The sequence below is a fragment of the Citrus clementina genome, unplaced genomic scaffold (assembly GCF_000493195.1).
Source record: "Citrus clementina cultivar Clemenules unplaced genomic scaffold, Citrus_clementina_v1.0 scaffold_9, whole genome shotgun sequence".
NCBI classification, from domain to species: domain Eukaryota; kingdom Viridiplantae; phylum Streptophyta; class Magnoliopsida; order Sapindales; family Rutaceae; genus Citrus; species Citrus x clementina.
In genome coordinates this window covers 6,739,692-6,761,085 of record NW_006261964.1, presented here as the reverse complement: position 1 = coordinate 6,761,085, position 21,394 = coordinate 6,739,692, and the positions used below count along the sequence as shown (strand labels likewise).

Below are 21,394 nucleotides of genomic sequence, written 5' to 3'. Positions count from 1 at the left end.
CTTCAACTTTAAGTGTGATAAAAATTGAATTTTATTTATAAATTTGAAGGGAAAAATAATGCAAGAAATGATAGTTCTCACTCAAAGAATATAGTTTGTTCTTATTATAAATGTGTCATTTTGTATATAAAAATGAAATGAATTTAAAAATTTTATTATTCAGTAAAATTAGATTCTACAAGAGATGGGAGCATTTTGCATTTGTGTTCAATAATATATATGGGACCTCGTGAACTTTAAAAGAAAGTAAGCTATTAATTTGATTACCACACTTTTGATCAATTTATCTAATCAGTATTATAATAGTTACACATTAAATTCCTATCTGTAAGTGTATAATTTCATAGTTTGAAATCAATACATTGTATGAAAATCATCCATTAGAACAGTTTTTGGTTTGATCTAATATGATTTTGAATTAAACAATTACGTTTTAAAGAATGAAAATAACAATTTGAATTTCAGTATTTGTTCACAAAAGGGTTACTATACTACCGTAGAATTGACTTGTTCATTAATCTGAGAACATTCCCTTTCATCCTAATTTTTTAACCACTGCAATCTAAAGTTTTTGAACACATCAAACAGATTTCATTTTAATTAAATCGAGCAAACTATTAGGGTTTATTGACAAATGAGAGGAAATCAGTGCACCAAAAATATCTGCAAAAGATATTTTCGCTCAATGTGCATTAAAAAACATTAATACTTTGACTAAAACATCTTTTATCCTCTATAATTAGCTTTACCTCTTCTTACGAGAGATCTCATGTAGGAATCAAAAGATTCAGCATAGACCTAGACGTACAGGGACGACTGGCTTTGCATAACAAGGAAAGGAAGCTGTAAAATCTAAGGTTAAAAAGTAAATTTTAACTCTTACCACATTTTTGCTGTTGAAGAGATCAAAGAGACAAAGTTGAAAGCTGTTCTGTCCCCATCCCCACCCTTAAATAAAAAATTAAATGAACTCGTGCTCCTCCTCCCCCCCCCCCCCCCAAAACTTTGCCTTTCCGCTTATCATTAAACTCCAACGTTCCTATTTTCAAAAACCGTTGGAGCCCAAATTGCATTTTTTAAAGTTTGCCTCTTGTGTCACACACTCTCTGTCTATTTCAGTCCATCTGGTGCCTTTCTTATTATAAACTCACCACCACCCTGATCAAGCCAACAAAAAACATTTCCTACAAAGATTTTGTCTCTTTGAACTTAGCAGACAGAGGCTTGTAATGGGGTGTTTTCTGGGTTGTTTTGGTTTTTCCGGCAAACGGAGACGTCGAAAACCGGCCAATAAAGTATTGCCCGGTGACCATGTAAGCCTGTGTTTCAACTTCTTTTGATTTGTTTTATGGTACATGTCAACTTCTTTAATTTGCTTTCTCAATGCTTATGCATGGTTTTGTGCAGAGACTTGGGAGTTATGAGCCTTTGGATTCTTCAGTCTCTCAGCTCAGGTCAGCGTTGATTTTCTTGGTTTCTTTTTTTTTTTTAAAAAAAAAACTTTTAAATGTAGTTCAAAATAATTTTTTTTGTACTTCTTAATGTTAGTTGCAGTGACAAGAAGATTAAGGGGATATCAAGCATCAAAATTGGGAAGAAAGTGAGCTTTAATCTGAATGTTCAAACCTATGAGCCATTAAAAGATGATGAAACTGCATATCGATTGTCGGAGAGTGATGAGGATGAGATGAGGGAAAAGAATGGTGAAAGATTTGCCAATGGAAGCCTGTCTACTACTGTGTACGAAGAGAAATCTACCGGGTCGAAAATGGGGCCGTTTCCCAGCAACCATAGATACCAAAATTGCAGAGATAGCTATGATGATGAGGAGGACGAGGGCGATATGGCCTACATTGGGAGTGACTTGGATGAGGATGATGATGCGGATGATGAATTTGAGTATGATTATGACGATGAGAATGACATTGATGATCAAAGAATAAGCCAAAGTGAGTTCTTGAAGCAACTAAACAATCAATCAGTGGAATCACCCGAAAGAAACATAACCAACAACCATATGCACATGCAACTTCCTGCCTCAACAGATGGAGACCCGAAAAGAAATGCCCGGGATAGGAGCCAGTATGTAAATTCTGTGTTGAATCCTGTGGAGAATCTCACTCAATGGAAAGCAGTCAAGGCAAGAAGAGCTGCGGCACCTCAGCTTCTAAGAAAGGAGAACAATGGATTACAGCAAGAAGCACAAGTACCCTCTGATTTGAAGACAAGTTCCAATCTGTATCCTTTCAATTTAGCACCACATCACAACCAATCGAAGCCTCTACTGCACGAGATTGCAGTTGATGCCAGCCTTTCAAACTGGTTAGCTTCATCAAACTGTAACGAGTCCAAGACCAGCATCATCAATAACAGCAGATCATGTTCGCGGCAAAGCAGAGAAGATATACCAATTATAGCTATCACCAACTTGAAGGCATCAACGACATAATGAAACATCGTCAAATGCAAGAACTTCAGTTCTGCCAACATAAATTGCAACTGTTTGATTCATAGTCTGTTCAAGCGTGAAACAATATGGGGTGTTTGTTGTTTTGTTGCTTGTTGGGTTTTCGTTTCTGATTCTTTTATTATTTTTTGACTATAATTCATAACTATGATGTTTTTGGAAAGTAGTGTTGCCGAGTGCTGTGAGAATGTGGCTTTTGGCTCTTTGTTGAAACCATTAAGTTTCTGAAATGTTCTCTTTTCCTTCAGGAGAGAAGCTTTACTAAAATCAAATGCAACCAGAGAGCTTAACTGCAACAGATAACCATTTCAAACTTCATCCGACTACTGAGATAAAAAGGGAATTGAATCCACATGGTATAAACTTGCAAACTCAACTGAATGATGGAATTTGCATCTTACTGTAACATACAATCAACGAATATTTCTTTTAACAAATCATGAAGGATGTAATGAAAAGACATTCTTAGTAATTGGGTAGATGGAATATATGCCTGATAAAGGAAAATTGCACCATGCACCCCTTAATTTCAAACAGCTCTCTACTCTAGAGCAACCAAAGATTCGGGAATCATTACTGCACAAACTTTAAGAAAGTTTAGACCAAAATGTCATCGACTAAAAAATCCATCAGCACGCAAGAACTAAATCTCAGTGCTAGAGATTCCTCAATTTTTTCCAAGCAAAAAGAGATGAACAGAATGAAATTACTTTGTTAACATTATAGTCATGTCTCCTCAGTGGTTCAACTTGTAACAAATCAAAGTACGTGGAAAAAGGCATAAAAATCTGAATTGCACTCGATAATTACATATCATGGAAGCAAGGGTGCCATTGTCGTCATTATCTGACTCAATCTGTGGGAAAAAAATACATGCAGTTTTCTGCTGCTTGTGGAAACTCACGGCAAATCCTTTTAAAGGAATGGTATAAAAAGTCACCCTTGATGAATAGCTCCAAACGTCACTGACCACGAGAGACAGCCTAGCTTCTTTTCGGACCTTTAGTCCATCCTTACAACAGTAATATTTGAGAATGGTCAATTTTCACCAAAATGATGTTTTCAAGAGAAAAGCTTAATTTCCAGCAAAGTCTACAGATAGACAGTTTACTAAAAAACATCTACATTATGGTACAGATGCAAGATTCTGAATCCTCATCTTCAGAGTCACTTGCTTCACTGCATTCAAAACAGGAGAGTTGGTAGTGAGAGAGAAACAGTAACTTGTTTATACATAAGAAAGAGAATTGCAATGTCTACGCAAATCGTATGTAGATATTGTTCGCATGCATAATGATTGTAAAATGAATGAAGCATAGCCTACCCATTATGGTCGAGGTATTTATACAGGTGAAATAAAAAAAGGAGGTTGAAGAGTTTCAAAAGATTCAATGCATCTGATTAAATAATTATAGATTGCTAGTTAAGCATTACACTAATTTCTTTGCACTACATCATAACATGTAAAGAGACAAGAAAGTATTATGTTAAGATATGTACTGAAGGCAAAGAAATACATAAAGAAGAAAGGAAAAACAGAGAAGCTTTCACTGATTTCTTCATGACACAATCATTGTGTTGAAGAAACGCACAGACAAACTTAGCCATCCAGGAAGTTTGGTAGTAAGCATTAAGTAACAGCAAATGATTGATTCCATAACACTGACAAGGTATAGCCACCAATAGAATCTAGAACATGTGAAAACCGAAAGTAGATGTACTGTTAGTCCTGAGCATAGATTGAATGGCTTTCTAAGGAGAATGACCAACGAAAAGCTAGCAACAGGGTCCGGAAGGTCAAAAATTGAGCAAGTGTAAACTAGTCAAAAAAATAAGTCCTACATTTGGCATCTATAAGAACCATACTATACAAAAGTTGCAGTAATTTTTAACTGTAATGATAAACGTAAGCATTCTCTGTGGTTTGAGACTAATCATTCAGAAGTTAGAAGATTACTTGATGTAGCTGACAATTAATCCAATAGTGTTTCTTTTAAGCGCTACCTAACCATTACACGACTGAAAAATGCTAATCTGTAAAAATCACGGAGGAGAACTGTTGTGAGGTGAGGTCATTAAGCCTCTAATTATAACAGAAATCAATCTACAAATTATATCAACCTATATTCTCTAAGTCTGCTTGCCTAGTTACTATCGCAACAATGGCAAGATTTTTCTGTGAATAGAAAAGCCTAGAAAACAGAACTTATTTACTCAACTAGGTCAAGCTCAGCTCATGCCATAACTGCTCCACCCACTTTAACAAAACCACCCATAGGCTACTAATAAGAAGCAGCAATAGGCAACTTAACATAAACAAAAATAGCAAGGCGTTCTCTCAACCGCTAGTCACAAGATAGAAGTGCTGAGTAAAAGCAACTTTAAAGACCACAGATTCAAGAAAGCAACACGCTGAATAAATTACAATGACTTCATCTAAAAGTCAACCCTGCTACAAAATCTCAACTTTCACCCATTGTTCCTTCTTTAAGTAACCATTTAGTTAGATTGAGTATGCATAATTAGGCTATTGAGAACCAGAAACTCAAAACTCAAGCAAACAGTCAAACGACCCACAGCATAAACAAAACCGAAAAATACACCGTATAAACAATATATTACCTCGGTTCAAATTCTACCACCTCCGCAAGTTTCTTCCCATTCTTATCATTCCACTGCACTTTTCGCCGTGTTTTATCAGACATCCTTGCTGTTCCACCTCTCCTAGAAGACAACAAAGCTTTTGTTTCACTATACTCCTCTCCATGAGTTTCATTCTCAAAATTTTCACTCTCTTTGGTATTTAAAGGCTTTCTTTGGCAGCCATTAACATCTTTAGCATCCACAAGATCCGTTGCCATAGACAATCAATCAAGTTTAAAGATAACTGATTAAAATATTTGTGGTTAGTACAAACTACAGGGACCTTTTCTGATTAATAAAAATCCCATTTGCCGTTTCACTAAAACACACCGATTCATAAACACTTACCCTAAAGTTCAAATTTTCTCATCAACCCACAACCCAAAAAAACCTAAATCTATCAATCAACTTAATGTAAACTCAAAATTCCCGTTTGCCCAGATAGCAGAAAAATCAAGAATTCACAAATCCTATCTCCAAAAATCGAAATTTTGATATAAAATTAGCTACCGAATGCAGTGTTTTATAAGGTCAACGCTCATTCATTGACACGATCAAACTTCAAAAACGCAATTCAGCCTCCCCAACTGATGACAAAAGTATACAAAATTTACAAGCAACAGAAAGTAACAAGATTTTTCTAAAATTAATTTTCCAAAAAAAAAAAGAAATTCGCTGAGAAAATGAACGGAAAAAGGGAATTTTTCTTGCAACTTACAAGAAAATAAAATTTAAATTGCGAAATGCTGCTGTTAATTGTGTCAAAATATTAGAAGTTAAAAACCCAATATTTGAGGGATTAATAAAAGGAAGAGAAAAAGATTACGCGACAGAGAAAAGGAGGCATTTGGCAAATTTGTGAAGTGTGCTCAGAGACTCAGAGTCAGCTTAGAGATCATCAGAGAGAAATCAAATATTTATTTTTTTATTTCATTATGGTGATCAACGGTCAAGATATTGTGGGAAGATTTGATCTGTGGGCTGTCAGTAGAGCCAGTTGGTGTGCGGTTAGTTAATGTCGTTATAATAACAGGGTATCAACGTGGAAGATTCTGATTAGTTGGTGATGCAATGAGGGTTTTGGTACGTTTAATGGGTCGATAAGATGTCAGTTTTGGAGTCAGTAGGACAGAACTTTGGTGTTACCACCGATGTGATTTCCATTCTCGGGAGCTGTGAGTAGTTTCGTGCACTTGGCTGGATTTGTTTTCCGCAGTAGTCTTTTAATGATTTAATAATAGCTTTTTCACAAAGTCAATGATGAGGATTTTTCCTTATAAAAAAAAATGACAAAAAGAATTTTTTTTAGTAATTTTCTTTTAGTTCAAGGGTTGTATTTGTAAAGTGGAGGTGCTAATTGTATAACATTTTAGTATATTATTGATTTGTATTGCTTCAATCTCATCTTGTTTAACCATTTGAGTTCTGAAGTAGTTTATTATTATTTTTTTTTCTTGAACCTCTATTTAAGTGTTGTGGCAAGTTTAAGGAGCTTCACAGTACTTACATGATATATTAATCAATAGGATTTTTAAGACTCAAGAACGAATATTATGTCAATTAAGGTGTCAAAAATATCCGTCCAACCCAAATCTAGATCCGGGTAATGGGAATTAGGTAATACTTGACCAGAAATGAGGCTAAGCCGGGAATGAGGCTAAGCTAAACCAAGCTTCACTTGATAAACCGCAATTTAAATTTTATAAAAATATATATTACTTTAAATAATTATATTTATTTGGTCCACCTACTACATATATTTAAAATTTTAAATATCTAAAGTTTGTATTTTTAAGCTCAATTTCATTAAGATGAAATTTTAAAATCATAAAACTATAAAATAAAAATATTATAAAATATAAAATCATATTTTTTAAATCTGGATAATAAACCTAGCTTAATACCGAACTTTTTAGGATCGACCCAAATTTTTGCCATCCCCAATCACATGTGACTTTCATACCAGTCGTGATAAAAAAAAAAGACTCTTGATATGGGATTTTCATTTCAAATGCAAATCTAGTAAAGATTTTTGCTTTCACCAGTGAATCATTGGATGAAATTACAAAATATGTAATATAATATACTAAAGTGGAAAAAAAAGTTTAGAGCTCCCTCATCGAGTCAACATTGACAATTTTGAATATTTTTGTGTCTGCTACATTCGAATACTTGAATTTTTTCGGTTAAGAACACAAGTGTTCTGTTTTGTTTTTGTTTACTGTATTTTTTATTCCCCAGCATTTAAAACAAAAAGTTAGATCTATTACTTTAATTTCTATCATACTAATTATTTCTAATAATTTAATTTTTTTTTTGTCTTTCTATCATACTAATTATTTCTAATAATTTAGTTTTTTTTTGTCTTTAAATTGATGCAAGCAAATAAAAAGAAAGAAAAATATTAATATGAGGGAAATTACAAAATTTGGAAATGTTATTGAAATATGAGGTTAGGCATTCCTTAGTTTAAAAAATAATAATAATATTGATAATGAAAAAGGAGTGATCAAGAACATGTTTTGCTTAACAAACTAAATTGTCGCACACCTTCCAATTGCCACTTAAAACAAATGAATGAATCCAAAAACAGAATTTAAGAGGATGTGGACAAGTGATCTGTGGACAAGTGATCAATTTTGCTTAGCTTACAAACAAGACGGTGACAAAGCTGAAATAAACAGAAAAAGACAGTTTGGTATTTGCTTCGAAGCAAAGTTAGCCAGACTAGATATGATAGCAACAGAAAATTACAATTGCATTTTACTCCAAAATTCCTTATCTTCACAACAAATTTAAGGTGCAACAACTGAGTGTTTCAGTTCATTTTCTAACCCATTATCATGGCATGTTTTGAGAGAGCCTCTCCATCTCTGAAGAAGATCCTGCTCCAATTGTACCGGTAAGCACATTTATTTTGTCTAAGGAAAATTCCCAGGTACCCTTATTGAACTTATGGAAAATCATAAAATATTTTACTTTTGCTTCTGCTTGCATACATTTTCATACCTTGATACTCCATGCATGTTGATGAGTAGTTCAGTTTAAAAGATGAACATGGCAATACTGCACTCCTGAAATAAAAAGGTGAATTAGTAGTGTGTGTGCATGTGTGTTTGTATATCTTAAAACATTAGTATAATTCTGAATGTAACTGAAAACCATACCAAATGACAATCCTTATTATCTTATACACTTGATTGTTACAGAAACCCAAGTCAAGATTCCCTTCTATGGCTAGATATCAGTCACCTTGTCATCATAAAAATCAGAATACATGAATCAATGATTACACCCTCAAATGTCAAAGCTAGAAATCATATAGGAAGTCGTCACACAACCAAATGGAGCAGCTGTAGATAATGTTTCTCAAAAATGACAGCCACACTGTCTCTAGTATAGTTATAGACAGGAACTTTTGATTTACAGGCGGACAAAACAATGATGTGTCCAGAAATAATGTATGTAGATGGTGGGACAAAGCTGAACAGAAGAATTCTTAGCATATTTGATAATAAATCCAATCCCACCACAAAAGCAAGGAACACTTTTGTTTCCATAATTTTCTTAGGGACAGCCTCAAATTCAGCAAGTGAAACACGATCAAACAGCATCTTGACAGGTTCTATCATTTGGTTCGGTTAAATCTTGACATCATATTACTCAACAACACAAATGCAGCATAAGAACTATAAGCTATAACTGTAGATCTGCAAATCATACTTGTTAACTGACCAGTGATCCTTTTTTTAAAGTAAATTAGGCCTACAAGAGCATATTATCACTTGGGAAAAAGTAGTAGTTTATTGTTGATGACTGCAAAATTATGCTAATGATAACTATTGTTCCTTTCATGACAGTGCTGATAAACCAATTGAGATTGATCATCACTTGCATGAATTTGGGTCAGTGGAATACCATGTTCAGGTGAACTTTCCACAATCTTCTTGTATTTTGAAATTTAGACATCCAGTCAATTCATGCGACCAATCGAGAAAATAGTCCATATGTACATGGTCAGAAAATCACAATTCAAGAGCCAATCTGCATTTGGGAATTAAAAAAAAAAAAAAAGCAAATACTCGGCTTAGTTGGAAAGATTACTGAAGCATATCTTTAGCAAAGAATAGTGGAATCTGCTAGACTCAATTTAAACCAATTCTCATATCAGAATAAGTAAATTTTTAGGGATAAAGTACTAGTTATAAGAGTGTGCATATACTGGGATGACATAAAACATATAAATAGGCTTTCAAGAAAGAATTTGAGACTTACTGTAAATGGCCTCTTATTGTTGAACAGTCTTCACTGTCAGATCCGCAGCATGCCTACTTGTCAATATCAACCCCACTACTGTCCCAAGGAGACTTGCTATCATATGGGCTTTCACATTACAGTATGGAGATGGTAAAGGCAATTTCTTTAGATGTTGTGGAGATTGTTCAACCTGCTAAAGAGGGATACCAGCTTACTCTAAGACTCAACTTATCTAAGATTCCACGTGGTAAAGGTCCGTTTATCCTTCACCCAATCTCAATAATAGTAGGCACTTTGCCACAATATATAGTAGTAATTTGCGTCCCATAAGAATGACTACATGTTTGAATCAAAGGTAAGGTTTGTTCATTTTTAATAAAATAATAATGGTGAATTGGCTGACAAAAATGTTAAATTTGAATGTCAAGAAAAAAGATGAGAAGAAAGTAAAATTTTCAAGAACAAAAATAAGTTGATGTTCACAATGTAAAGATACCTAAGATTTCACTAATAATTCTTTGCTCCTCTCTCAAGGAAGCTCAGTCCTTTTTTCCCTTTTCTTTAAAACACACTACCAGAAAAGCATGACTATAGCATTAGCATCCAACACAGAGAGAGAGAGAGAGAATACATTATTACACAAACCAATGAAATGTCCATAGTTCCTAATATAGCTAGATTGATTCCATATTCTTTTTCCAGACTCTATGAAGGTAATCTCAGAAATTTCTACGGTGCAAGCAACAATACTAAGTTCTCAGCTGAAAGAAATGTTGTGGACTGTCAACTCTGAGGATACTTTTCAAGGGATGTGCAAACCAATCAAGCTAGTCTATCACCCGAGAGAGACATTTTATGTAATCAAACAGGTAAGCTCCAAGTCTAAAAATACTGGAATAGTGAGGAGTAGTATTACAATGGACACCATAACCTTAATTCAATGATGTAACAAACCTCAATTTGCCTTAAAAGGCTTCAAATGCAGTAACTACATATCCACAAGACATTTGCAACTCATTTGCGTTATATCTTCCAACCTCATGCAGAATACCCTAATCACTCCATATGCCAAAAACTTATAGTTGTTGATAACTCATAAGGTAGAAACATAAAAAATTGCCTTATTCTTTGGCCTTTCTCAAAATGTGGTTAGCATTCGAAATAGTTTGATGGTTCATTCCAAATTCAAGTCATTCAAAAGTTTAAATAACTTAAATCTTCAGTTTACTTTAAACTTCAGGCATACAGAAAATTCCCACAATACTTGGCTAAACCTTTCTATTCAGATTTTGACCAAAAGTAGTACTTTACTCTTACCATATCAGATTCAGGTTTAGAACTTTCACAATGTATTTTCTTACTATTTCCGGATTGGAAGCCACTAAAAATCGCTGCAGTATTCCCAATGCGTTTCAAAGAACATTCAGATGTGATTATTGCAACAGCTTTTTTGCAGGTTTGTACTGCCTATGTGATTTTTCTATTAAAAAACCTACATACAGCACTGAAATCAAATCTTTTTTCTGTTCCTTATATGGACTTAATTACCATGTGATAGGAGCTTACGGATGTGGGCAGCTCAAAAAAATGGGCCAAAGTACCTCCATGCTGCTGGGCACCAATTCCTCCTCCAGAATTGAGAGGGGAACCATTCGAAGATTTGAGCACGAATGGAGGATTTGTCACTTTTGGTATCATCTTTTCTTCCAAAATTTGACCAAGTTGCAAAGAGCGGCTATAAACTATATCCTGATCATCTTACACAGGAAAAAGCATAAAAATATAGCTATTCATCAATAATAATCTAGAGTTAATTAATCAAAGCCTTGGAGATGATAACAACATTTTAGCAACATGCAACAATATGTAACAACAGTATTCTTTCTTCCATTTCAAATCCAAGTAGGTTATCCTTGTACCAAAAGAAGATTAAATATGCTCCTACTAAGACAGATTTGCATGATATATTTTCAGACATTTACCCGCGACACATTGAAGGTAAAAGACTAGACAAGACTGTATGGAGTCTACTAAACTTCTATGCCTATGTAAAATACCACGTAAAGGTAATATTTCTGATTGTTATCCTAATTCTGCAGGTGTGAAAATTTTTCTTGTCATTACTTTAACTATAAGCAATGGCCTTCTTACATTTTTGACTGACAAAATTGTCCAAAAAGTGCACGAAAGGTTTCATACAGAGAAGGATGAGAAAGCGATTGGAAAGTTTGGTTGAGGTACTGAATCACACCTTAGACATCAAAGTAAACGGGTATACACCATGCAAGAAGTTTTATTAAGAACTTAGAAACATAGTTCTTTTCATTTCTTCTCATATCAATATGTCATCTTCGGAGTAAACATAGTCAATCAAAATAGTAAAAACCAAGTTAAGTCTAATGAAATCACTCTTACGCCTCAAGATTGCATCTAGACTTGAACAGCATGGAAACTAATATCATCTACTCAATTTGCAGACTCTGCAGGGGCCGAACTTTGGAGAAGATGAACAAACTGAAAAGGTTCAAGGTATGCTCCTAGCTAATCAGTGGCAAATTTAGACATTATGTGCGAAGGTGTCAAGTAATAAAATACAATAATTTTAATTGATTACAATAAGCATTTAAACGACTCAAAAGTATCGGGAAATACTATAACCACGAGAAGACTAATTAAATCTAAAGAAATGTATTTGGTTTATTTGTTTACTGAAATGAAGGACCACATAAGCCAAGAAGCAAAACATATATGGAGTATATAAGCATCAAATGAACATAATTGTTTTTCTTTCCCAAAAATAAAGCAATTAATCGTTGAGTCCTCTTTTAATGAGGAAGCCCTCATCTTAATAATGTCAGGACCAAAACTTCAATGTGTTAAAGGACAAAAGACACCGCATTAGACTATGTTTTTTTCTTGTCTTTTATCGTAGTCCTGACTTTAATAAAATAAGGGATTTCCTCATTAGAAATAACTCAATAACGGTTATTTCAAGTATTAACATATTTCTTAACACATCTTGCTAAATCTAAAACTGAATATTTAAACTGTATTTTGATACTAAAAGTTGGAGATTTGAGCATAAGTAAATAGCCATGTTCCAATATTCATAGAAAATGCATATACAACAGAACTAAGTTTTACGGGCCAGGATGTGCTGACAGCTCCCTCCAACCTCAAAAGACGTCAGCTATAAAGCCAATATTTGCCAACAAAGAACAGAAAGAATAGCAAAAATGATATAGAAACTATGAAATTTCCTCTGAATGAACTAGCATTTTAGGTTTTAATGGATGCGATGTTGTAAATGAAATAAGGTAAATCCATCACTCAGACCATGTCATCTAAGGTAAGTCTGGTGTTTAAGAAACCTTAGAGGGGACAAAAAGAACATTGCAAATTGAAGTGATTCCCTTCTTTTCCGAATTAATCAGGGGTATGAAGCAAAATCATAGTAGGATAAACACAAACAAGTTTTGCTTTAGGATTTTGTGATCACACTAATGTTATTGTCTTTCAGGGAATGCACGATGCAGTTGTGTGGGAAAATCAGTCCAGTTACCTAAATTTAAAATGCTGAAACGAAAATATGGTGATTTTACTAGGAAGATCAAGAAACTCCGCTTCCGAATTAAAATCCATGGATTTAGGCGTTTCCGTCAAAGATGGTTGACAATACCAAAGTTCTCTTCTTCAATGGGATATACCAAATTGGATTGACGTAAATTCAATTTATCCATTACCATATTCACAGCTAGGACATCAGTAACATAAGTCAATCTTTGTTGCTAATTAACTTTAATAAAGTAGAATCTGTATGCTTGATAGCTTCAACATCAATTGAATAATGTAGATCTTTAAGTTTTCTTAAAGTTCAACATACTGAAGAACAGTTTTCTAAACCACCTTTCAGGGTTCTGTAAAATATACTTTTGAATAAACTCGCTTTGCAAAAGCAAAAAGGAAAGCTAAAAAATACTAATTAAACTTTGTAAAGCAATTTTTTGACATGCAACCATTCTCCAGAACACATTCCAACTGACGTTTAATCTAAATGCACTTTTACCTATTTCATCAAAAATAATAAAATAAACACAAAATAACAAAATCAATATAAAAGTATTTTTGGTTATTTATAAGGGACTTTGATGATGTCAATAGCACTACAAAATGCACCATAAATCTATCACAGCCTGTCATTACTTCGGACATAAAAAATGTTAGCCACACTGGTCTTCATAACAGCAGAGTATCCTGAAGTGTAGGCATGTATATGTTAGAGATTAAATATTATTCTTCGACCCTAAAACATGATCTTGAGGTTTTAAATCATGCAGTTACTCATAGTCTAAATTTAATTAAATCATGCGATACTATTCGTTATACATTCATTTCATACAAATAACAGCTGAGACGATACAGGAAGCATTCATAACAAAAGCTATACTAAAATATGTTTTACAGAAAGAAGTCTGAACAGCATACTTCATTAATTCAATATTTATAAGTTCATTTTTCAGCCTACGATTCCCAAAAACAAAAGCAGTTAGGTTAAGAAAATATATTCTGTCAAAATAGCGCATTTGGACCTTCACTCTATTTCAATGTGGTAAGATTGCAACGATGACCATACATCAATTAGAACCATCAAGCCCATTATATTAGCATATGACAAGAATAATATGGAAGCCTAAATATGTAAAAAATTATTTGCATCTTTACTCTGTTTACGTCCCAAAAAATGAGAAAAATAAGAAGTTGAACTGGTCTAGTACCTTGCGTGATAACCGTAGCCATTTCCAAACAGAACTTCATAAAACTAAACTAGAACTACATAATAAAGTAGTGTTAGAATGTCCAGAAGAAACATACCAGAGTTCTTATCTACTACTAGTAAACTGCCGGAAATTTCCGAACTGAATCCCTCACCTCTACCTTGCTGGCTGTTAAAAAAAGAATAAAGCTATGAATATTTCTGGTTCTACCAGTGATATATTAATGGAGCTACAGGAACCAGAGGGACATCACCTCCCCAGCCAAGCTTTCAGTTCTCACTCCCAATTTCCTGCCTTTGGAAGGATGGCCCCAACTAATACTGAAACTTCAAGGGAGAACAACCACATTTTTGATAAATAATTATCTATACGCAGGTAAGCTGATTTATCAATAGACATATGTCAAATTGTAACTTGTGAGGCAGTGAAGCTATGAATTGGCAATAGATAAGAAGACATGGATGGCGAAAGTTACGATCTGGGTACCGCTTCCCCAACAATCTAGCATGAAAATATTTATCTCACAAATGGCACCAAAAAACAAATGAAGCCACTTGCCAGCTGGCTTCATAAAGAATAAGGATACCAATCAGGAACTCCCATTCCCACAAAGTTTTGCAGTATTATCTGCCTCTAAAAGGTGCTGTTGCTTAAGTATGCTCACAATGACATGCTCTGACTGAAGGTGCAATTTACAGTTACTTTTGGCTTCACATGACGTTGTTGTGCTCTGACAAATCTATTACTTGATATACAAACCACGGAGTGATAGGTTAAGCCAAGCAATAAAGAATGAACCAATAAAATATGATTTCAGATATATCTTATGCAATGATTGCAAAAAGGCAATACAAAGGAAACATAAGGGTTGTTCTAAAAAATTTTACAATTTCCTGTGAACTTTCACAGGAGTAGGGCCAGTCATCAGTAGTGCCCACCTTTTTCTCTTCTTTCTTTCTCTAAAATGAACAAGCCATAGGAGCAGAAAAATAAAGCTGATGATTGGGGAATATGGACCTTCAATATCCAGGCAGAAGCTGACAATTTAAACTGGAAGTTCCAGTCAAGAAACATAACATTTTGACCAAAACTGATCAACTTCTTCTAACACTATAATATGAATAAGTGACATGATCTCTGCCCAGATTAGGATATCAGTTGTTCATGATTCTTGGCTACTCTACTTCGGGGCTATAAACTAAACTTCAGACAACAAAACAAAGCAATGATGAAAGTTAGAGTAATTTACATACCATATGAAGCAAAAAGTTCCGAAGTTTAAAATATGTCGATTTGTCATTCAGTTATTACATTACCCCAGAGGTGTGCTTTGTCAATTAGTTCACTAGCATCAACTTTTCAAGATATTCGGAATTTATTAAAGCTCTCATCTTTTTCTTTCCTGTAGTAAAGCATTGCGTACACATGAGATGAATCAAGGCATCAATACAACTTCCAAAGAGCACTTGAAGAAAGACACAAATTACATCCTCTACATCATTTTGAACTCTCTTATCCTCCCACTAAACCATCATACAACTTCTTAAACTTTGCTTTCTTCTCTTGTGCAGTAATTCACACATCTATAGTGTATCATGCATATCGGAGTACAGAAGACCAAAGATTACACAAAAGTTCATGAAAACCGGCCTTCTTCTCGTCTATTTAGTAAAAGCTTGACATATCTTTAAAAATAATTAATCATATCTTAGAAAAAGCACAAAGACTGGGAATCACTGTTTGTTGTTGGGTCTATTCTATGACAAAGCAGCCAAAACCGCAGTACCGCTATCCATGAAGTTACTAAATGATAACTTCTAACTTGTTCGTGTTAACACCATCTTCATAAAATTCTCAAGTGTGCATATGCACGCAAACGCGTTAAAGGAAACCATTAATAGAATCATACACAAAATTACATCACACAAGAAAGACATACTGCTTTTTTATCCTGAACTTTCTAGCAGAATTGGATAAGCACAAACCCACTGAAATATATGCATATATAAGCAACTCAGTCCACATGAATTAGTTCCAAAAAACAAATTACAATATCAGCATTGGTCAGTTATTTTAATTAATGATCAACAATATGCATCCATTGATGGAAAATAGTTAATGAGAAGTCAGTAAACATGGTCTTCTTTTCTTACTCTATGCAGTAACAGCAGTCATCATATTTTAGAGAAAGCAGAAAACCATTGTTTGTTGTTGGGTCTATTCTTTGACAAAGCAAGCGAAACTGCAGCAGCATTAACTAGGAGCTCCTAAATTGTTCATGTTATCAGTTATCACCATCTTTATATAATTCTCACGTGTACAATAAGCATCAGTGGATGGAAAATACTTAATCAGAGGACTGTAAAAAGAACTAACTCTTCACGCCTACAAAAAACTGCCTACTTTTGAGAAAGAACGAACAACTATTTTTCATTAACTCAATTCTTTGTACAAGCACAATGAAAAATAAATACACATCATTCCAGTTCAAATTCAGGAACAGGGCGCGTCAACGTGCTATCAGATTCAAGCTGTGCTAGCAACGGGCCACTTGCCTCACTATACCTGGAATTCCTATTTCTTGACAAGAATGCAAATAACACAAAGCTCCCAAAAAGCACCCCCATTGCGTGAACAACAAACAACAGATTGATCAATGAAATTCCCCTAAAACCATCCTCCTGAAGATCACACTTAACATCAACATTTCCTTTGGCCACAGATAAAGAAATCTTATGACACCCTTTAAATGCAAAAGCATCAGTGTACAAAGAAAACCCAGCTTGCAACAACCAAGAACCTTTAAAGATCAACCCACAAGACAAGAAAAACTCAGCAAAGAAAGAAGTAGGCCTAATTGCCAAAACCAAGCAAGCAAAAGCACAGACAAGGGTCAAATCACATAAAAGATCATAAACCACTCCACCAAGACCCACAACCCCTTTACCAATCACTGTATATTCAATGAGAAAGGAAAACCCAGCAAGAACGTAAACAAAACTCTCGTTAACAAGGAAAGTGTCATAACATTCACGGAAAATAATGACAAGAATGAGTGCCCAGAAGATGAAAAGGGAAAATGACTGTGAAAAGAATGAATATTTGTAAGTTGGGTGGCCGGAGAAGGTCAGGAAGAAGAAGAACTCGCTGAAAGAGGCAATGGGGAGAGAGATGATGAGGAAATAAAGATCAAGATTTTTGAAGCGTTGGTCGGAGAAAAACCAAGGTTTTGATCGGTAAAGAGAAGGGTTTTTGAGATAGAGAGAGGAGGAGAAAAGGAGACGGCGTAGGCCTACTGGGAAGAGGAAGAGGAATGCTGTGAAATTTGTTGCCAGTGATGCCATTTTTTTGTTGTTGTTTTTATTTTTTGTGTTTTTGATTGTAAAAGGTGAAAAATGAGCAACGGGAAAGAGACGACCAAGAAGATATTGAAATTGAAATCTAAACTGTTTAGATTACAAAGAACACAGCGCAACTTTTTTGAAGAGAGCCGATGGAAATCTTTGACACTTTCAACTTTGCATTTCCCTTCTGATTGTTTTGTTGCCAGAAAATGTTTTCATTGGAATTGGGTTTTTTTTTCTGAAAATGAAAATGAAAACGAAAACGAAAATGTTATTTTTAAAATTTAAAAATTGTATTCGGTAAGAAAAGATAAAATGTGATGGATTATGAATATTTCAAAGAATTAATATTAATTGAATGATTCTTATTAACCAAATATTAAATAATAGTTCCTTTAAAAAAATATATATATTAAGTAATAGTTAATGATTTTAGTTATTAGCTTGATATTGTTAATTTAGTTGTTTAAAGTAAAATGATAAATTATACATATTTAATTTAATTAATATATAAAAAATATAGCTATTATAATGTATAGAAAAATAAAAAGAAATTGTTATTGTGAGAGAGACACATAATTTATAACAATATTATTATTTGTTATGAAATAATCATAATTATGTGGATGTTCATCAAAGTAACTCTTCATCTCTCCACCAAACAACTCTTTATTACTTACATCTTTCAATATCTCATAAGAGGTTATGACTAATAATGTACTTATTTACTAATCATTCACTTCATTTATATGGTTATAAGACTATATAAGGAGGGCTTATCTCCTTATACTTGAGATTGAATAAAATTCATCTCTAAACATTGTGTCTTTTATTTGCTTTTTCTCTTTCTCTTGCTATATTATTGTGCTCTTAATTGATAAATAATTAAACACATTATCAACAGGAGACTCTAACTATATGAGGAAGTATTCTATCTTTCTTTACAAGGCATTATTTGCATATTTATATGTTTTATTTTAATATCTTCATTACTAATCTTGTATTTGTTTTAACTAGTTATGGCATGCAAAATGATTTTTCATGGTGATAATTGAATGTTAGAAAATATTATATCGTGGCCGCATCTTTACTAGAGGCTTGATACATCTTCACTAGAGGCAATAGAGAATCGTCGAATAAACTGAAGGCTCCAGTACCCCTAGAGATGGCCAATGGGCCGGACGGCACGTGGTACAGCACGAGCACGGCACGTGTCTGTACAACACAGAATGACACGGGCGTGTTTCGGTGGGGCACGCGGGGCGGGACGACACGGGCTGGGGTTAGAATTTTAGGCATGCGGGTCTTAAAAGCACGGCACGGTGAAAAAGCCTGCAATGAGCACGTTTTATTTTTTAATGAAAGTAAATTTAAAATTTTATGATTTTACAAATAAATTGAAAATTGATTTTTTAAAAATCATTTAATTTTTAGTTTAAAAAACTATAATTGATTTATATTTATAATTTATTAATATAAATAATTGATATCATGATTTTAATGAATAAAATTATAAATATCATGATTTTATAAATGTACGTTAATATTATTGTGAACTATGATCTATGACTCTATGTAAATCTAAGTTAACAATTAAGTTAATCCTTTAAAAAAGTTTATTATCATTATTGTTGTTGTTCAGTATTAAAAAAATCATAATACTATAAAGTCAAATTTAGTAATTGATATTACGTTCTCTTACTATTATTAGTTTATTATTATTGAATATGGACTTTAGTTTTGAATTTTCGATTCTATTGAATTTGAATAAAGGTATAGATATAAAAAAAGTATATAGATTTGAAAAAAAATATGTGAACAACATGGCATGCGCTCTTAAAAAATTTTAAAAAAGAAAAGAAAAAAGCTTATTAGGTTTTTTTTCTTAGGCACAACACACGCACTCAGGGCTAACCAAAAAAAATACGGCACGGCACGGCACGAAACACATAGTGGACATGGCACGACAGGGGCACAAACACGCATGAGCCTTGCTTTGATGGCCGGCATGGCCCATTGGCCATCTCTAAGTGCTCTGTATATCCAGTTTGAACAAAATCACATCTGTCGTTCAATACTAGATTTTTTTTTTCAGAGTATAATTTTACAAACCTAATTTACTTTGAATTATATATGTTTAATTTTCACAAATTGTATTCTTCAATTAAAAATTTTCACCTTGAAGTGTAAATATTAAAATTCCTAGAGGTTGGATGTTAAAATATACAATGAAAGAAAATTGAGAATATAGCCCTAAAGGATTGCATTGAATATAAAATGAAAATTTTCTTTTGGTATATATTTTTGAAGAACTATTCTAAAATTATGATATTATTCAACATCTTGTCCATAAAAGACTTAAAATTATTTAGTAAACACTAATTGCTATAGCTTGGAAGCTATATTAATATGATTTTTTATTTGTATGATAAAAAATTTATTATATTTTTAATAATTTATATTTACTACATATTATTAACTTTTGTTTCATAGTTATAGTTTTTTTCTACAGCAACTATAGTTTAAAAGGTACAACACCTCCATTTCAAATAAGACCTAAATGAAGAAAGTTTTTTTATTAAACTTTTGCTTTTTTTTTCCTCAGCCATAAAATTCTTAACTCTCTCCAAGGGAAGAGAAGAGAGGAGGGGAGAGAGAGAAAGCACATCACGAGAATGAAGAGAAAAAATAAAAGAGGGAGAAAGATTTGAGGTAGGGTCTATGTGGAGAGAAAAGATATTAAAAAATCTTGAATATTTAATTTTAATAAATCTCATCCATTAATTCAATTAAAATTTAATGGATATTAATTAATGTAAAATTGAGAATATTTGTAGGGAACTGCTGATCCATTCTTATATATGGGGGCAGCTACTTTGCATCAGGGGTTTGGTACCCAAGTCGTTTGTCTTGTAGCAGAGTGACCGTTGGATTTAATTTAATGGCTGAAGAAGAGACACAACACGGTAGCTAGTAACCTGACAAAAAGGTAATGGCCCGGTAACCTGCAGGGGATCCGCTTTTTGACCAAAAACAAACGACTGTAATGGGTTGGAAGTGGTTAAGTATCGCATGCAAATAAAGGAAAAAGGGTGCATGCAAGTAATGGTTAAAAACAAGACATTGGAAGCGTGCAAGTATGGGTTGGGGTAAGATGGATTTGAAATTTTCGAAAATAGGGACGAAAATTTTAGGAAGTGGATTTAAAGGTATGGTCAGGTATTGCATTGCGTACTTGGGGGGAAAAGGGGGAAATATCAAATTTAATCATGATTTTTTGTGGAAAATTTGTGCATGAGTAAAGTAAATGAAAATTAGTTTGGAAAAAAAATGTGAAGAAAAAATATGTACCGATGGTAATAATAATAATAATAATAATAATAATAATAATAATATTATTATTATTATTATTATTATTATTATTATTATTATTAACAAAAAATGACAGTCTAAATTGAGGTAAAGTATAAGTTAAAAGAAGAAGAAAACGGGTAAAAGACCATTTAGTCAATGTATTTTAATATTAGTATCCATTTAGTCCTTGTATTTTTTAAAATGTCTTAAAACATCCCTACCATTAAGTTATTAATACCCCTACCGTTACTTTTTATTTCTTTTCACTTACTTTTATAATATTACCCTTTTATAAGAATTTTTTTGTTTGGACATTATAAAAAAGAAAATAATTAAATTATCAATTTAACCCTAAAAAAATATAGTAATTTTTAATTGTAAAAAATTGTATGCAAACTACCAAGTGTGCAAATGGTGCTTACAAAAAATTAATATAATTTTTTTTTAATTTTCTAGGGTTAAATTGGTAATTTAATTATTTTCTTTTTATTAATGTCCAAAAAAATTATTATAAAAGGGTAATATTGTAAAAACAAGTCAAAATAAATAAAAAG

General features: G+C 33.2%; 3 protein-coding genes across 10 annotated transcripts; 2 read left to right on the top strand and 1 right to left on the bottom strand.

Moving 5' to 3' along the window:
* The first annotated feature begins 1,028 nt into the window (after window positions 1–1,028).
* On the top strand, window positions 1,029–2,604 carry LOC18032585 (probable serine/threonine-protein kinase mps1). Of its 2 annotated transcripts, none has more exons than XM_006420261.2 (3): window positions 1,029–1,313; window positions 1,408–1,454; window positions 1,555–2,604. In XM_006420261.2, exons 1-3 carry the CDS (start codon window positions 1,230–1,232, stop codon window positions 2,447–2,449), a joined length of 1,026 nt encoding a protein of 341 aa, XP_006420324.1. In that variant the 5' UTR covers window positions 1,029–1,229; the 3' UTR covers window positions 2,450–2,604. The 2 variants fall into 2 exon arrangements, with proteins under 2 accessions (XP_006420324.1, XP_024039928.1); XM_024184160.1 differs by having other exon boundaries at window positions 1,549–2,604.
* Window positions 2,605–3,138: 534 nt separating this feature from the next.
* LOC18032646 lies at window positions 3,139–6,032 on the bottom strand. The gene is made up of 2 exons (XM_006420260.2): window positions 5,090–6,032; window positions 3,139–3,646 (listed from the first exon to the last, which is right to left on the bottom strand). The coding sequence occupies exons 1-2, from the start codon at window positions 5,326–5,328 to the stop codon at window positions 3,589–3,591; spliced, it is 297 nt and encodes a 98-aa protein (XP_006420323.1). The 5' UTR covers window positions 5,329–6,032; the 3' UTR covers window positions 3,139–3,588.
* A 1,896-nt stretch (window positions 6,033–7,928) lies between these two features.
* Window positions 7,929–17,538, top strand: LOC18032773 (actin-related protein 2/3 complex subunit 2B). Of its 7 annotated transcripts, none has more exons than XR_002904284.1 (10): window positions 7,929–8,012; window positions 8,971–9,037; window positions 9,413–9,620; window positions 10,070–10,236; window positions 10,746–10,823; window positions 10,926–11,058; window positions 11,342–11,433; window positions 11,548–11,756; window positions 11,845–11,896; window positions 12,888–12,904. XR_002904284.1 is itself a non-coding variant. In XM_024179151.1 (10 exons), the coding sequence occupies exons 1-10, from the start codon at window positions 7,954–7,956 to the stop codon at window positions 16,325–16,327; spliced, it is 936 nt and encodes a 311-aa protein (XP_024034919.1). In that variant the 5' UTR covers window positions 7,929–7,953; the 3' UTR covers window positions 16,328–17,538. The 7 variants fall into 7 exon arrangements, 6 of the variants coding, with proteins under 6 accessions (XP_024034919.1, XP_006420322.2, XP_024034913.1 ...); XM_024179151.1 differs by lacking the exon at window positions 12,888–12,904 and adding an exon at window positions 16,305–17,538 and having other exon boundaries at window positions 11,548–11,604; XM_006420259.2 differs by having other exon boundaries at window positions 11,548–11,604; window positions 12,888–13,287.
* The last annotated feature ends 3,856 nt before the right edge of the window (window positions 17,539–21,394 follow it).

Excerpts from the sequence above, each read along its gene's own strand:
- LOC18032646 (XM_006420260.2), bottom strand. The coding sequence starts at position 5,328 with ATGGCAACGGATCTTGTGGATGCTAAAGATGTTAATGGCTGCCAAAGA. Across the intron at positions 3,647-5,089 it reads GTGGTAGAATTTGAACCGAG|TGAAGCAAGTGACTCTGAAG; the intron begins GTAATATATTGT and ends TTTTGAATGCAG.
- LOC18032773 (XM_006420259.2), top strand. The coding sequence starts at position 7,954 with ATGGCATGTTTTGAGAGAGCCTCTCCATCTCTGAAGAAGATCCTGCTC. Across the intron at positions 9,038-9,412 it reads CAGTGGAATACCATGTTCAG|TCTTCACTGTCAGATCCGCA; the intron begins GTGAACTTTCCA and ends ATTGTTGAACAG. Across the intron at positions 11,434-11,547 it reads ATGTAAAATACCACGTAAAG|TGCACGAAAGGTTTCATACA; the intron begins GTAATATTTCTG and ends TTGTCCAAAAAG.
- LOC18032585 (XM_024184160.1), top strand. The coding sequence starts at position 1,230 with ATGGGGTGTTTTCTGGGTTGTTTTGGTTTTTCCGGCAAACGGAGACGT. Across the intron at positions 1,314-1,407 it reads AAGTATTGCCCGGTGACCAT|AGACTTGGGAGTTATGAGCC; the intron begins GTAAGCCTGTGT and ends GGTTTTGTGCAG. Across the intron at positions 1,455-1,548 it reads TCTTCAGTCTCTCAGCTCAG|TTGCAGTGACAAGAAGATTA; the intron begins GTCAGCGTTGAT and ends TCTTAATGTTAG.